The sequence below is a fragment of the Melopsittacus undulatus genome, chromosome 7 (assembly GCF_012275295.1).
Source record: "Melopsittacus undulatus isolate bMelUnd1 chromosome 7, bMelUnd1.mat.Z, whole genome shotgun sequence".
Lineage (NCBI taxonomy): Eukaryota > Metazoa > Chordata > Aves > Psittaciformes > Psittaculidae > Melopsittacus > Melopsittacus undulatus.
This window is the reverse complement of record NC_047533.1, coordinates 8,905,327-8,920,198: the sequence shown is the minus strand read 5'-3', so window position 1 is coordinate 8,920,198 and position 14,872 is coordinate 8,905,327. Positions and strand designations below refer to the sequence as shown.

The 14,872-nt window shown below is 36.5% G+C and overlaps 1 protein-coding gene across 1 annotated transcript in view; it reads left to right on the top strand.

Moving 5' to 3' along the window:
* POLN (DNA polymerase nu) overlaps window positions 1-14,872 on the top strand; it is a 94,156-nt gene that overhangs the window by 57,539 nt on the left and 21,745 nt on the right. Inside the window, 4 exon segments of the mRNA XM_005148533.3 lie at window positions 3,238-3,320; window positions 7,401-7,532; window positions 10,443-10,553; window positions 14,444-14,522. Of these exon segments, the coding sequence (XP_005148590.2) occupies window positions 3,238-3,320; window positions 7,401-7,532; window positions 10,443-10,553; window positions 14,444-14,522 (405 nt within the window).

The window sequence follows — 14,872 nt, the reverse complement described above, 5'->3', positions numbered from 1 at the left end:
TTTCACAACAAAACCACAGCAAATTATTTCTTCCTTTGAACCTTTTTTTTTGCATCAATTTCTATTACACCATATAAGCTTTCATCCTGTTCCACCAGAAGTGCATACAGTATTGGGTGAGCTGAAGGCTGCCTAGGTGTCGCTGTCTGGGCCCAGCAATTAGGGTTAGGTGATTGTAGCTCAAAAATTTCTTACGCAAGTAGGCAGATAACATCGTCTCCTTTTCAGTATCATGGTATTCCATGATGAGTCCAAAGCCAGACTGAAGGTTTTAATTTTAAATAGGTTCTTATGGTACACATTAAAACAAATTAATTATCACAAATGCCACTTTGTTTATAGAGAAAACAGGCTGAAGAAGAAGCCTCACTGAGGGTTTCTAAAATGGCTGCTGCCATTGCTCCCCCTCCTTGCTTCCCCCATTTTGTTATTCAAAGGAATAAATAGTCTTCATCTCAAACTGCAGGAATGCCACTCTGTATTACAGAAGGCATCAAGCTTCCTAGGTAGAAAACAATCATTGTCAATAGAAATGGAAAAATCATTTTCATCATTGGAAACAAAAAAGAATAGTTTTGATTAATGACTTCTGTTTGCTCAAGCATTTGTGATTTATATGGCAATTTCATACCTTATTATTCCAGATTCTTGAATGTGGTACATAAATTTACCAATATAGAGTGCTAGATGTAATGCCTTTCTGCCAAGTGCTCATATTTCCCACTCTGACACACTAGGACGTATTGACTGACCATTTTGTTTTAAGTGTTATATTAGAAGAATTATTTAACATAAGGATCTGAACTTTAAATTGCTTCTCGTGTATTTCATGACTACCAAAGATCAGGGAATGCTGAGTGACTGATGTGATTGCTATGATCTCATGATGTGTGTGCATCTGCACTAATAACTGTGTTAGTCAAAGTTTTCTTGTGATTGCTTCCTATGGAAACATAAGATCCTCTCCTGACACTGCCTATCATGATTGCAGCAAGAAGTCTATTTCTGTTTATCCAAGTCAGCCCTGTCAAGTGGAAGGTTGCATAATGCAAATTCATCCTTAATATCCTAGCAGCGAGTCTCACTGTACACAATCAAGTTCTAGTGTCTTCTTTCATTGTTAAAGCTTCTCTAGAACCACCAGTCCCTCCCAGCAAGACCCTCATTTTGCTTCTTCCCCAGTAACATGACCTGAGAAGAATGTATATTCCTCTAAAGATCTACATGACTTCTTACCCACTATGTTCTTTCCACTATAGCTCTTCTTTCTCAGAGAAGTGAGCAACAGCTCATCCCCCTGCTGATCCCTTGGCTCTCAGCTGTCTCTAGCCTCACAGTTTGAATCTTACTTCACTGACTATTGCTGTCCTGCTACCTCTTGCCTTCTCCAGGTCTCTAGTCCAAATTACGCAGTATTAGGAAAGCAGTATTACATTTTGTACTGTTTTCCTAGTTTTAGCATTCTTTGGTCTTAGTTGTTAATTACAGAGAGGGTCTCAGGTAAGATCTGCTCTCTTATTAGAGTCTGTTTTCCCTCCTGGTTCTGGATAGATGCTTTCTCAAGTGTGTGTGTAGCTTAATGCCAGGTTCTTCAGGAAACTCCTGTGGACTTTCTGCCAGAGGTTGCTTCAGGAAATCCTTAATGATGTCTAGTTTCCTAATTCTGCACTTATTAGCTCCAATTTCCACATTGTCCTCTTATTCAGGTGCATTTGGGAATCTCAATCTGATTTATTCAAAAGACCCATGAATTTTTGACCTACCATAACCAAGAAAGCAAATTATAAGAGTCTTCAGCTACCAGAATGATTGACTTTAGTGTCAATAGTCTTCCTTACAGATAGAAAACACTATGTATTAGATTATCCAGTTCTTCACGTTTCTCAGCCTAAAATGAGCAATGTAAAGTTTATTTTATCTTTGGCCAGAGACCTTTTGCCCATTGATGGTTTGAAATAATATTAAGTTTTATTTTTCCCTTAAAAAAATCTGTTCTGCAATAAGGACTTGCTCAGATCTGACTGCACTCAAGGTCTACCTGTTTATAATTCAGAGTGCCTAATTTTACTGGCACTGTGCACAGGTTTGGCTAAAACTGTATGGGTCAGACAAACAAAAATTTGTGACTCTTGATATTCTAGGTGCTTGAATAGCATAGCAATGGTGCAAAGCTCTTCTTCAAGAACATAGATAGAAATATGCTATTTTCTCAAAGCTTGTCAGCCAGACTCTCACGACAGAACATCTTTCATGGGCAGTCTCATGACAAAGTATAGCAAACTTTGTTTTTTAAAATGCAGCCAAATAATCATGAACAGACTTATCCACAAATTGTGTGTATATTCTCATGTATCTCTTATAGCAATTCATCTCTAAGTTCTAAATACAATTTATGTAGGAAGTTCTTTTCAGAATGTGAGTAGATGATCGAGATTTCCCCCAGTGTACTTCCATTGAAACCAAATGTGTTTGAACTGTCAATAACGTTGGCATTCTTTCTGAAGCTATGTTTGGATAAGGAAAAGCATGGATCGCACATACTTGATGGTTGCAGAGTCCTAGCTTTTTATTTGCAAATTGCTAAATCCATCAGCCATTTTGTAGGACTGTTTGCATCAGTTAGTTGTGAATAGGAACCAGGAAGATTAACGCTTTGGTGGGAGTAAACTAGCTACACTCTTTATTTAAGAAGCAGCCAGTGTTGCTGTTTTGTGAAGCATCCTCATTGTGGAGCTCTGTAAGATACCTGGAGAGATTCAATGTATGCTTTTGTCAATCATTATTCTTGATAAAAGGTTGGATATTGCTGTTACTGAAACATTTGTTTAAATAAGCTCTGGGTCAGACATATACTTTGATTCTCTATATACATCATGTCTTGAAGAAATGCTGTTGCTGGAAAGATTAATTTTATCTCATGGGTCAACAGTGAATCCTTTTCATCCTAAAGAACTAAGAATATAGCAGTAGGATTTTCCCAGCCAAGAATATGATTTAGAGGAAAAGAAGATGAAGATTAGAGTAGCTTCATTTGTTATGGACTATTATCACCAAAATTTGTGATGAAATTGTGCATTCCTGGCTGAAGAAAACAGTCCTTAAGTGCTTCTGATCGTATCTTACAAGTCTGTAGTTATTAAGTGGTTATTGATTTTAAATATATTTTCTGTGGGGATAACAAATTAGTTTTAACTGAAAATGTATAGGGTTGGTTTGTTTGTTTGTTTGTTTATTTAGGAAGGGGATTCCAAGTGACCAAGTGCAACACACCGATAGAGAGCAAGCAAAGCGTATAGTTTACTCAGTGGTGTATGGAGCAGGTAAGCTGCTACAGTAGATTTGTACTTCCTACATAATTTATATAAGTAGACTGAATTTCTAAAGGTGAATAGAAATTTGACAAGTATTAAATTTTTCTGTTTACCAAGGATTAAATAGTTGATAAAATTAATAATTAATCAATTAAATGATCTAGCCACTATCAAAATTACCAAGGTAATACAGCCACATTGCCATATACTAAGATTACTCAGACATATTGATTTGCTGCTGCTGTAACTGAAACATTTGTCTTTCTCAAAGATGAATTTGAGTAGACTTTGCTTTCTGTCAGTGTATTGACAGAGTTGAGATTGACTGCAGTGAAATTAGAAGAACTCTAATATTGTCTCAGAACATATCTATAGAATCACAGAATGGCTGAGGTTGGAAGGGATCACTGGAGGTCATCAAATCCAGCCCTCTGCTCAAGCAGGGATCTCTAGAGCCCAGCACCATGTACTGACAGCTTTTGAATTGTCTTCAAGTATGGAGATTCAACAACGTCCCTGGACAACCTGTGAGAGTGCTCTATCACTCTCACAATATAAAAGTGTTTTCTGACTTTAGATCTGAATGTTTGCAGCTATTTCTTCACAGCTGAAAAAAAAGCTGCAAAAATCCACAGCTACCCATTGTGCCTAAGTCCTGCCCAGGTCCTAGATAAGCCAGGACATTCTGCTTACTTTCCAAAACTACCTGCCATTTCTTAAATGATGCCCAACTTTCCTTATGCTTCATACCTTTTCTAGGAACACAGATGTATGTGTCTCATCAGCCTATAAGCACTTGTGAAGTTGTTCTAGTGAACAGCTAACTAAACTTTTATGTAGGTGTTCAAGGAGAAATCCAAAAGCTCTAAAGAAGATGAGTATTTGGAAAACTCATTTAGGAAATGAGAGCCCTAGGATGCAGGCTTATTTAACTTGGAAGCACTTAAAACTACATTTGGGTTCCTGAGTGAGAATGCTTTCTAAACTGTCTTTTTGCAGTGAGTCATCAATAGTGCTTGAACCAAAGGCAGAGCTGGCCAAGGGCATTCAATTTATTGTTTAGGACATTCAGCTGGAAAAGGGAGAAAAACACTTCAATTTCAGCTCTCCAGAATATCTGTTTTATGTGAAATGTGTGTGTAGATTATATACCTGCATATAAAAATATGTATACACACACTTGCATTTTTACATTAAACTGTATGGCATTTAAAACATCTATGTGTAACATCTGTATTTAAAAAGCCCAGCACTGGCTTCCTGCAATGTAAATTCAGACCTTCCCATGCTGAGACTGGAATCAAGACTCCCATTTCCAGCCCGAATTTTTTAATCACTAAAGTACTTCACAAAATGCAGGCAGTAGCACCCCTGCCCCTTGGTCCATGCAGATGCTACACATTTCCTATCTGTTCCTTTCACTGCGGTTGGAACAGGCAGATATCTGACTTTATCAGACTGAATCTCCATCAGTTGAATTTTCAGTGGAGAAAAGGCAGTGCCTCAGTTACTGGGTCTAGAGCCCCCCTCAATAGAGCCTATATCTGGTTACTCGTACTATGGAGAATTTAGATGATTAGATTAAGCAGAGTATTGGCACTCCCTCACTTGCTCTGCACCAGGCACTAAACATTTCATGCAGCAGTGCTTCATTTAAGTATCTCCATTTACTAGTTTGTGCTTTGTCTCCCACTCAAGAGAGGGCAGGTAAAGCACCTGAACGTTTCAGCTCATTAGCAGTGTGATTTAATCCTAGTTAAGACATAACATGAAGTGATATCATTAAACTATTTATTGTTAGATACCTGAAACTGATGGACTGAATTCCACCCACAGTTTGTCTCCTTTCAAAGATGGCTAACTTTTCATTAAGGAGACATTTTGATGCAACTGAAGAGTATGAATAATGTTTATTTCACTTCTTTTGGGGTTGCAAAGTGCAGACACATTCCTTGAGGAGCTTGCCTGTATATATGTATTATGCTTACAGGAGTTAATGAAAACCTTTCATGTAGTAAATAGGGATATTTTTCTTTTTCTTTTTCTCTTCTTAGCCTTAGGTTATACTTGGTTCATATGTTCAAGGTCTTTTCTATAATCCTGGGGGATAAAAAGTAGTATAATAAAGAAAGAAGAGTCTCATTATGTCTAGGAGTTGGTACTTTAATAAAGCACCAGCTTTTGAGCGGGATGACAGTATTACTGTCTTTTGCTGGGTTTGAAGCAATTCAGTTTGCCTGCTTCTGCCGCAGTCATCATGCAGAACTGAAGCACAGAGCACTTAAACACCTGTAAAATAAAGAATTAATTCAATTCAATGGCAGTATGTTCAAGCCCTGAATTGACACAGAGGGATGCCATGGTGTTTAAATGGAAAGCTAATGGTATTTTCATTTTTGAAAGATGATGTTACAGAATGGAGAACACTAAAACTCATAAGCTACTGCTAACAATTCCCCTGGCACAGATAACTCAAGGGGAGTGCTGAGGGAAGCTGCAGTCCTCTCCTGAGCATTGCCTCGTATGGCCTGTGCCTCCTGCATTGTGAAACAGGATCTGACACAGTTACCTCTCTTTTTTTTCTTCCCAGCATCTACATTACTTTGGAATAATTCAGACTTCCTTACTGATATTGTGGCTTAATTTTCCTACTATATTATGCAGTACTTTGTTCTGTATATTGATAGTTCTTTAAATGGATAACATGGGCAAACTTAGATGTTACAGTTCCCTAAGGAAGCTTCAGCAGTCTCCTCACTGTTAACATGTGCTTTAGCAGGTAGATTTGTCCTCTGCTGGCCCAGGAAGAAAACCCAAATTAATTAGATGTCAAATAAAATTACAGACCTATAATAACTCGGCAAGCGTCATTGTGGATGTCTAATGAATTTCTTCTTCTAGCACCTTGTCCAGACTGGTGTTCCTGCAGCTTAGTGCAGATCCTGGCATGACTGAGAGCAAAATGCTACAGAATTGTTCCAAATGCACATCAGTCTGACAGTGATGGTATTTGGGTGACTGAAATCTTGTCTCTAAAAAATGCTAGATAATTTTGCTTGACAGTATTATTGTGACAATAGCTATTCTGTGCCTTTGGTGCCTTAAGACATTGCTTCTCCACTTAGGTTATTTGCAAACACAGTGCTAGGTTTGCGTTGCTGTGCAGCTGACATGAATATATCTATCTGTCTTTCAACCATCATCTGAGTAATGTTGATGTATGATTTATTTTTACTGGAACTGTTTGGTTTATAAATGTATTTGAACTGTAGCTCTTAGTTTATGTTTTCACATTCTGGAAAACTGTCTTCAGCTTTTTCCCACCTTATCTTATAAATGCTCTTAGATCCAGTGTAATATATATTTTGTACCTATATCCTGTCTAAAAGTTATTATTCCTTTCTCTCTCTGTTGAAATGCTTTTTCTGATTTGTTTTAGTTTTGGGTTTTTTTCTTTTTCCAAGCCTTTTATTTCACAGCTTGGACCCAGATTTTTACAGACACTGAGGAGCTCATGACTATTTGAAATCTGTGGGACTCAGACTTCTAACAGCCTTTCTAGTATCAGGCTACTTCTTCTAATTGCTTCAGCAGTTTATTTTCCTTGTGGCTTTTACAACAGATTCAAAGGTTTTAGCTAAACTCAACCAGCCACACCTCCGGTCTTTTTTAGATCTTCATTCACATTTGTGTTTAAGATGATTTTCAAATTCTTTGTTCTACTCCTCAAAGTTTGCACATTTCAACACTGAACTAATAAAATGATACCTAAAGCAACAAAGTTATTCTATGAAAAAAATATATTTCAACTACATTGTAGGTATAAATTATAACTAGGAATTTCTTAATTACATACTTGTATGCTTCTTATGGGCTATGTTCTTAATCCAGTAACTTTAGTAAAACATTCAAGCTCCGAGTTAAATATTTATTTGTTAAAATGTGATTGTAGTGTATCACATCTGTCCCCTTTTACAGGGGTAAATAATGTTAACTAGTTCCAGTAGTTGTGACCATAGTACTGCTATTGTATTTAGTGTATTTCCATTCTGCTTTATTGCATAATAATGATCATTTCTTCACAACCAGGTAAAGAACGTCTTGCTGACTGCCTAGGAATTACTCCTCTTCAAGCCAGTCAATTTATAGAGAGTTTTATGCAAAAATACAAGAAAATACATGAATTTACAAAGAGAACCATTGAACAGTGCCGAAATAAAGGTAATCCAAAACCCATAAACATATTTTTGTTTACAGACCAGTACTGTCTGACAGCAGTGAAAATAAAGATTCAGCTCCACCCAAATTAGACAGTTACAGGACAAGAAAAGAAATTAAATGTCAGTTCTTGGTGAATAAAAGAACTGGTTAAACCTGTCTGCCTTTTCAAGAAAGATGCTAACAGAATAAGACATCTGTTCTCAGAATTAACTCTCCTTAATGTCAAGTTATGCTGCATCATTTTGACACATAATGTACTCCAACACAAAAAAGCCCAAAGAATCTTTTACTTAATAAATTCTGTACATGGCTGCTGGACCATGGAAGTTCAGCCATTTAGTCAAAGAACCAATTTACAAATCCTTTTTTTCTGTTTTTACATATTTTTTATTTCCATAATTCAGAATTTATGTTGTTGGAGTTCAGGTGGTATCTGTGATGACAGATGTGTGCAGAGTGCTACTTGGAGCCACCAGCTGCAAACTCTTCTTACATCCTATTTGTTGTTAGTCTACACATTCATTTATATTTAGCGAATCCTAAGAGTGTGGTAATTTGAGGTGAGAAAAATAGACATGCTTGAAATACTGTCTTTTAAAAGCTACTTAGCAGAACTGTCAAAATGTATTTGTTTCTTAATAAGGTATGCAGTACTCAGACATTTTGTAGAAATAAATACTAAATTTGCATTATAGTATTGCATCATTGTATGGATGAATGCCATGGTAGAAACACAACTGGCTTCTATCCATGAAAATGGATAATATTCTTTTTTTTTGTATTTTGTGGGACCTAAAAATGTACTGGAAGCATGAATTGTCATAGTGTCATGTAGTTGCATTCTTTCATTCATTAATATCACTAAAGGAAAGTGAAGTTACTGAAAATCCATTTTTAGCTATAATTAAGCCCAATATAACGTATATAGTAAAATATTATGCATTTCTTATATATTCTAATCTAGTTAAAATAACAGAGCATTGTTTTCTTAAAGGTGAATGAATTTCAGTAACCATACTTCTGTGATAAAGAGTCTGGTTTATGAGCTTAGAAGATAAGAGTGTCGTCACAAATGTCCTTGACTGACATCAAACCACAATTGTGTAATTAGTACTTACTGCTCCTCTTGTCCCCATCTATCAACCATTTTTTTACTTATAAATGTAAAAGAACAAACTGGTTTGGTTGTACAAGCTCAAAAGATCTGCAGCATGTTGACATTATTTAGTATTTTTCTTGTTAATCCACCTCAAATTCCAACTTCCCAACAAAAACATTCCAATCTAGTGAGCTCATTGTAGGGTAACATATTTACTTATTTGCAGTTCAAAGGTGAACAGCACCCACTTGACTGATATTATTTAGATGTTATGAATGTTCAGTGCTCTGTGTAGACATGATAAGCATATGAATAATATTAATATTTGTGATTAAGGTATTTTTGTTAGTGTATATAGAGTTTATGTTACTATATTGTTATTTTTTATGAAATTATCAACATATTAAAAAAAGGCTACATTAAGACCTCATTGAAATATGTATTTTCAGATTAACCTTTGACCACAGGCCCATACTCTGCCACTATTATATGAAAGATGTTATTTAGGGATGCTCATCAGCGATGAGTATTGTGAGGGTGATCCTGTTGTGCAGGCACACCACACAAGAATAATGATATCACAGTAGATCTATTTTTCACTGAGAATCCAATGTTTCAAGAATTCCATCTTTAGATACTCTTCTTCATGGGAAATCTTAGTTGAATTGGGAAGACTGATTTGCCAAAGAGTGTCCTAACCTTCGGATAATTCAGCTCTTTGTTCCAAAACTGGTACTTTTGGTATCAGTGCTCCTGGAAGTACAGTAATTCACAGAATGCTGTATTAATTCAACAGAACCATCTTCATCTTCTGCACATAAGTCTGGGTATGTGTTGTCCCTATGAAGACAACACATAGTATTGCCTCCAAACAGTTATGGAGAAGTTTGGAGAGGTCTTCTTACCACATGTGCTTCATATCTTGGTTGCCAAAGAGGAGATGGTGGCAGTCTGTACTTCCATGGTAGCTATTCATAATTTGTGAACAGTCAATGTGACCAGTAGTATAACAAAAGATCTTTTAAAGATATATTTTTAACGTGGATGTTTTTTCATTTTTCTTAGAATAATAAGTTTAGTTTTGAAGATAAGCTGAGATAAGGTTTTGTGTGTGCGATTTTGACATGAGGATCTTCCCATCTCTTTTCCTCTCAGAACTCCCTTCACTTGCCCTCCAAAACAGTTGTTTTGGCAAAATAGGTCATTAGGCCTAACATGAAGCTTTAACTGTTTTTTCCTGTATTTCTTTTAAACTAAAAACCCCAGAACACTAAAGTTAAGGAAATTTGGCTGTGAAAGGGATGTGAAAACACCACGTAAAGAAAATGTTCTAACTTCTTTTTTTCCCCAAAAACCTATTTGATAATTTTGGGAAATATTCATTAATGATTTAATTATTCTACAAATTGATTTTTCTTCGCTATTCCAAAGTAAAATACTCATTGTATAGAAAGCTCTAATTATGGCTGCTAATAGATAGCTAATTCTGCTAGGTATTTATAGTTTCTTCTCCCACGGAGAGAGTTTGCTGGTATATCAGTAGATGTTCCTAATGAAACTAGAGCTTTAATGAACAGAAGTTTTCCCTGTATAACATGGACCAATTCTCTGAATGAAGTAATTCTTAGACCAAAAGTACAATAAGCATTTAAGGTTTAAATAAGAGAAGTTCTGCTTATTTTCAGAGGGCAAAATATGAAATTGACTCAGGCAGCACATAATTACAAAAATGGATATTATCTGTAAAATGAATTTATGAAATTTAATTTTAATCACTCTAAGAATAGTCATTTCTATTTAAATCCTACAAGGTTATGTGGTTTCCATCATGGGACGTAAAAGACCACTGGCTAATATCAATGCACAGGATTACAAGCTACGCACACAAGCGGAGAGGCAGGCGGTCAATTTTGTCGTTCAAGGTAAAACCCTGCTCACCTGCCTCCTTCTTTGTCTGTGCTTGGCTATAGTGGACAACTCCTCTGATCATCTCAAAAGAATGAATATTCTCTAGTCTATGAGACTCAACTATTGAGGCATGAGCTTTATTAGGAATGATGTTTAAATGATTTATTCTATGTACCTTGGAATTTGCCAGTAAATGGTGTCATAATAACAGTATCAGTGTTCTAATACACTAGAGTGCTCTGTGGTAAGTAAATACAGGTATATATACATACTATGTATAGAGAGAATATTTGGAATTCAGTGTTTCAGATATATTGCTGTCTTAACACTTTTTCCTTTCTCATTTTGATTGTTGCTCCAAAAGGTTTTCTGTGATTGTGCTGTCTACAGGTTCTAACTTCTACTGTGCCAGATAATTTTAGTTTAAGAAATAATCAACATTACAAAAGTTGTACATTGTTATTACTAGTTTTGACACCCAACTCATTCTTTCTAAGGACCATTCAAACTTAGTTTTGTAGAGGGCAAGAAAAAAAAGGTGTTTTTTATTTTTTTCACAAAAAACATCGCAGATTTGCCATATAGGTTGGAAATGTGAAAGTCAGCATAAAGTGCTCAACTTTCAGTTGATCTAATGCATTAACACACTCTTTAAATCGCTTGGACCGCACACCTGTGTAGCATTTACCCACCTAAAGAAAAATATAGAAACTGAGCTGGCAGACTTGGATCCCTACTAAGCCACTGCTTGGAAGAATTACTTTTTCAATTGGATGATGCTGACAGGGTTTTCATTAAGTTATATTGGAAATGCACAATTTACAGGCAAGTAAAAAGTGATTTCTAGACATGGTGGTGGTGTGTTTTTTGAAAAGTGATTTGAATTTTCTTTTTGAGAGGAACATGTGGTTTTTTTCTTTTTTTTTCTCTCCCAATACTATTCACTTTAATGTTTCATTTTAAAAATTACTTAAGTATTTGTCATGTTCAATCTCTTTATATTTAGTAACTGAATTGTACATAACCGTGCAAGGTTATGTACAGATCTAGAATTCTAGTAGATACCCTGTTACATGAATAATCACTGTGCTCAAGTGATGGCTGCCTTGCTGTAGTAGCCACCCAACTGTCAGATTTTACAATGACCTCATAAAATTTGCAGCAGAGCTTAACATGTTTGTAACACTGGGCATGCCTGTCTCACCTTCTCGAGAGACTTGTGTTCCATGTATTTGGGTTTCCATCCAACTGGCCAGCAGCCCTCTCCAGTTAGAGGCACGATGCTGGAGCTAATACAGTGAGTCCTGCTGAGTGTATAGTGTAGCATTAATAAAGCTGCACGGCCTCTGAGCAGCACTTGCTTATGTCCATCTGTCCAAAGAGCTTGGAGCTCAGGCAAAGCTGTCACAGGGATGTCTACGAAACACAGGTACCTACAATAATAAGATTATCATATTTCAGTGTTGGTTCCAGTAATAATGGAGGACGAATCTGATGAAAAGCATTGTAACTGTTATTCAGAACATGTAATGTTAGAAGATGTGATGAAGGAAGGAATAAAAACCATTCAGTATTCCCAAATTTTATTAAAAATTTCATTCAAGACTACAATCTTTTTAATTTCAGTATTTCAGCTGTGAGATAATATTTTAAGATTGCAAAACCTTTCTTAATTATGGTAAAACATTTTATCACAGTGACTAAACTGCATTTATCACATGAGGGTTATAATTATATTAAATAGTATAATTATTTTAAGCAGTTTGCGTGTCGGTTATGGTAGCAGCAACTGATAGCAGAAAACTTCTGGTACATGACAATATTGAGAGGAATGTATTTTAACTTACGACAGCTGGGTTTCCCACAGTTCTTTCATAGTTTATGTTTTTTAATATTCCCAGTTCAATAGTTTTTACCAATATACAGCATAATCTTCATTTATAATTCGGCTCTACCTAACCACATACTTGAACAGGAAAACAAGAGAAGTATTTGAAGCTAAATGTAGCCATCTCAATGATCAGCTGTGGGTCTGCACTCGGTATATATAATGAGTAAAACAGTCTCAGTATGGGATACAGAGGAGGCAGTTTGTCATAGAAAACCATGAAGAAGAGGTGTTAAGTCTATCTATCTCCTCAATCTCTTACATACTTTCTCTTAGACAAAAGGGCAGCTGTGTCCTGAGGTACATCAAGTACAGCATGGGTGGTCAAGGGAGGTGATTTCCCCACCTGATACTGCACTGGTGCAGGTCCCCCTTAAGTTTTGTGTGCAGTTTGAGGCACCTCAGCATAGGAAGGACACCAAACTATTAGAACATGTCCAGAGGAGAGCCACTAAAATGCAGAAAGGTCTTGAGAGCAAGACTTAAGCGGAGTGGCTGAGGTCACCTGGTTTGATCAGCTTGGAGAAGAATTGAGGTGGTCCCCTCATGGCAGTCTACAGCTTCCTATAAGGGGGCCTATAAGGATGCCAGGGATGGACTCTTCATTAGGGACTGTAGTGACAGGACAAGGGGTAATGGGTTAAAACTTAAACAGGGGAAGTTTAGATTGGGTAGAAGGAGGAAGTTTTTTGCTGTAAAGGTGGTGAAGCACTGAAATGGGTTGCCCAGGAAAGCTGTGAATGCTCCAACCCTGGTGGTGTTCAAGACCAGGTTGGATGAAGCCTTGGATGACATGGTTTAGTGTGAGGTGTCCCTGCCCATTGCAGGGGGTTGGAACTGGATGATCTTAAGGTCCTTTCCAACCCTAACTATTCTATGATGCTTCAAGGGGGGCAGGAGAAGAGGAGGTGCTGATGTCCTCTGTCTGGTGGCCAGCAACAGGACATGAGGAAATGCCATGCAGATACATCAGAGGAAATTCAGATTGAACATTAGGAAAATGTCCTTCACTTGGAAGGTGGTTGGTCAATGGAAGAGGTTTCCCAGGAACATGGTCACAGCACCAAACCTGTCAGAGTTCAAGGAGTACCTTGATAATGTTCTTAGTCGTATGGTTTAGTTGCAGGTAGTCCTGCAAGGTGCAGGGAGTTGGAGTTGGTGATCTTTATGGGTCCCTTCCAACTTGAGATATTCTGTTATTATGATTATCTCACAGCAGAGTGCCCTTATCATCTGCCCACATGGCTGTTCTATATCCCTACTCTAGAAGTTGAACCACTTAGAAGAAAGAATACAAAATTCATTGGGTGTGTGAAAGGTAGTCTTGTACATTTAGGATATCTGATACGACGAGGAGAGTCATTGCTTCAAATCCTTACTTAAAGGATAGTTTCGGTATTTTATCTAATAATTGTTTATGTAAAATGTATTGGATCCCTGTTGCATGGTTCGGAACAGCAGCCTTCACCAAACTGCAGGTCTGGAGAGTCATTCTGCCTCTTGATCACCAGAAATATGTATTCTGTTATATAACATGACACTGTTTTATGCACCACTGCTCTTAACACTGTAATGTAATGAATATACATTACATACACATGGAAATATAAAAAAGCATAAAATTAAGTTTCCAAATGAAAATGTGGTGTTGAATCAATGTTCTAACCTCTTATGACATTAAATTTTAATTGATTTATAGGTAAAATTTAATTGCAATTTAGAGTTAGATAATTCTAGACATTTCTTATAAAAATCAATTTTTCAGCTCCTGGCCATCACTGACAATGTCACCTTTAATTAACAGATAATTTCATGTTATTGTTTTTCTGGTTTTAATAAACATGTAATTAATTTGTTACTCTTATGATATTTCACATATTACCTTAATTGAGTCTGTTGGTTTTGCAGTTTCTTATAATTCAGAATCTTCAGATGTTTTTCATTCTTGTGCCATAGTTCCAAGAAAGTTTTCCTTTATCATGCGTGAAATTAAAAACAGATCACTCTCTTTCTTAGGATCTGCAGCTGATCTTTGTAAAATGGCTATGGTGGAGATTTTTACCTCCGTTGTTATTTCTCCAACTTTAACTGCCAGGTTAGTAATGAATGACTGCAAAACTATTTGATTTTAAAACAAAATTAGTTGAAATGATGTGTTTCTGGCATTTTAAGCAGCTGTAGAAATATCATGTGTGCCTCTGAATCTTTTAACAAGCAAGGACTTGTGAGATGGTTTCATACATTCAAAGATATCTTTGTGCTTAAATGGTTGGATCTGTAAATCCACCCCAAGGTGATGAAGTGCCCTGGGGCCATTTAAACTCAGTCAGATCTAGTTCAGTGGTAGTTCTACATCTTTGAAATTGAGCCCACTGATCATATCCTTCCTGTATTTTGAGTGCATTGTACAGTGGGAATTGAACATTCAATGGGCTGGGAAAAAAA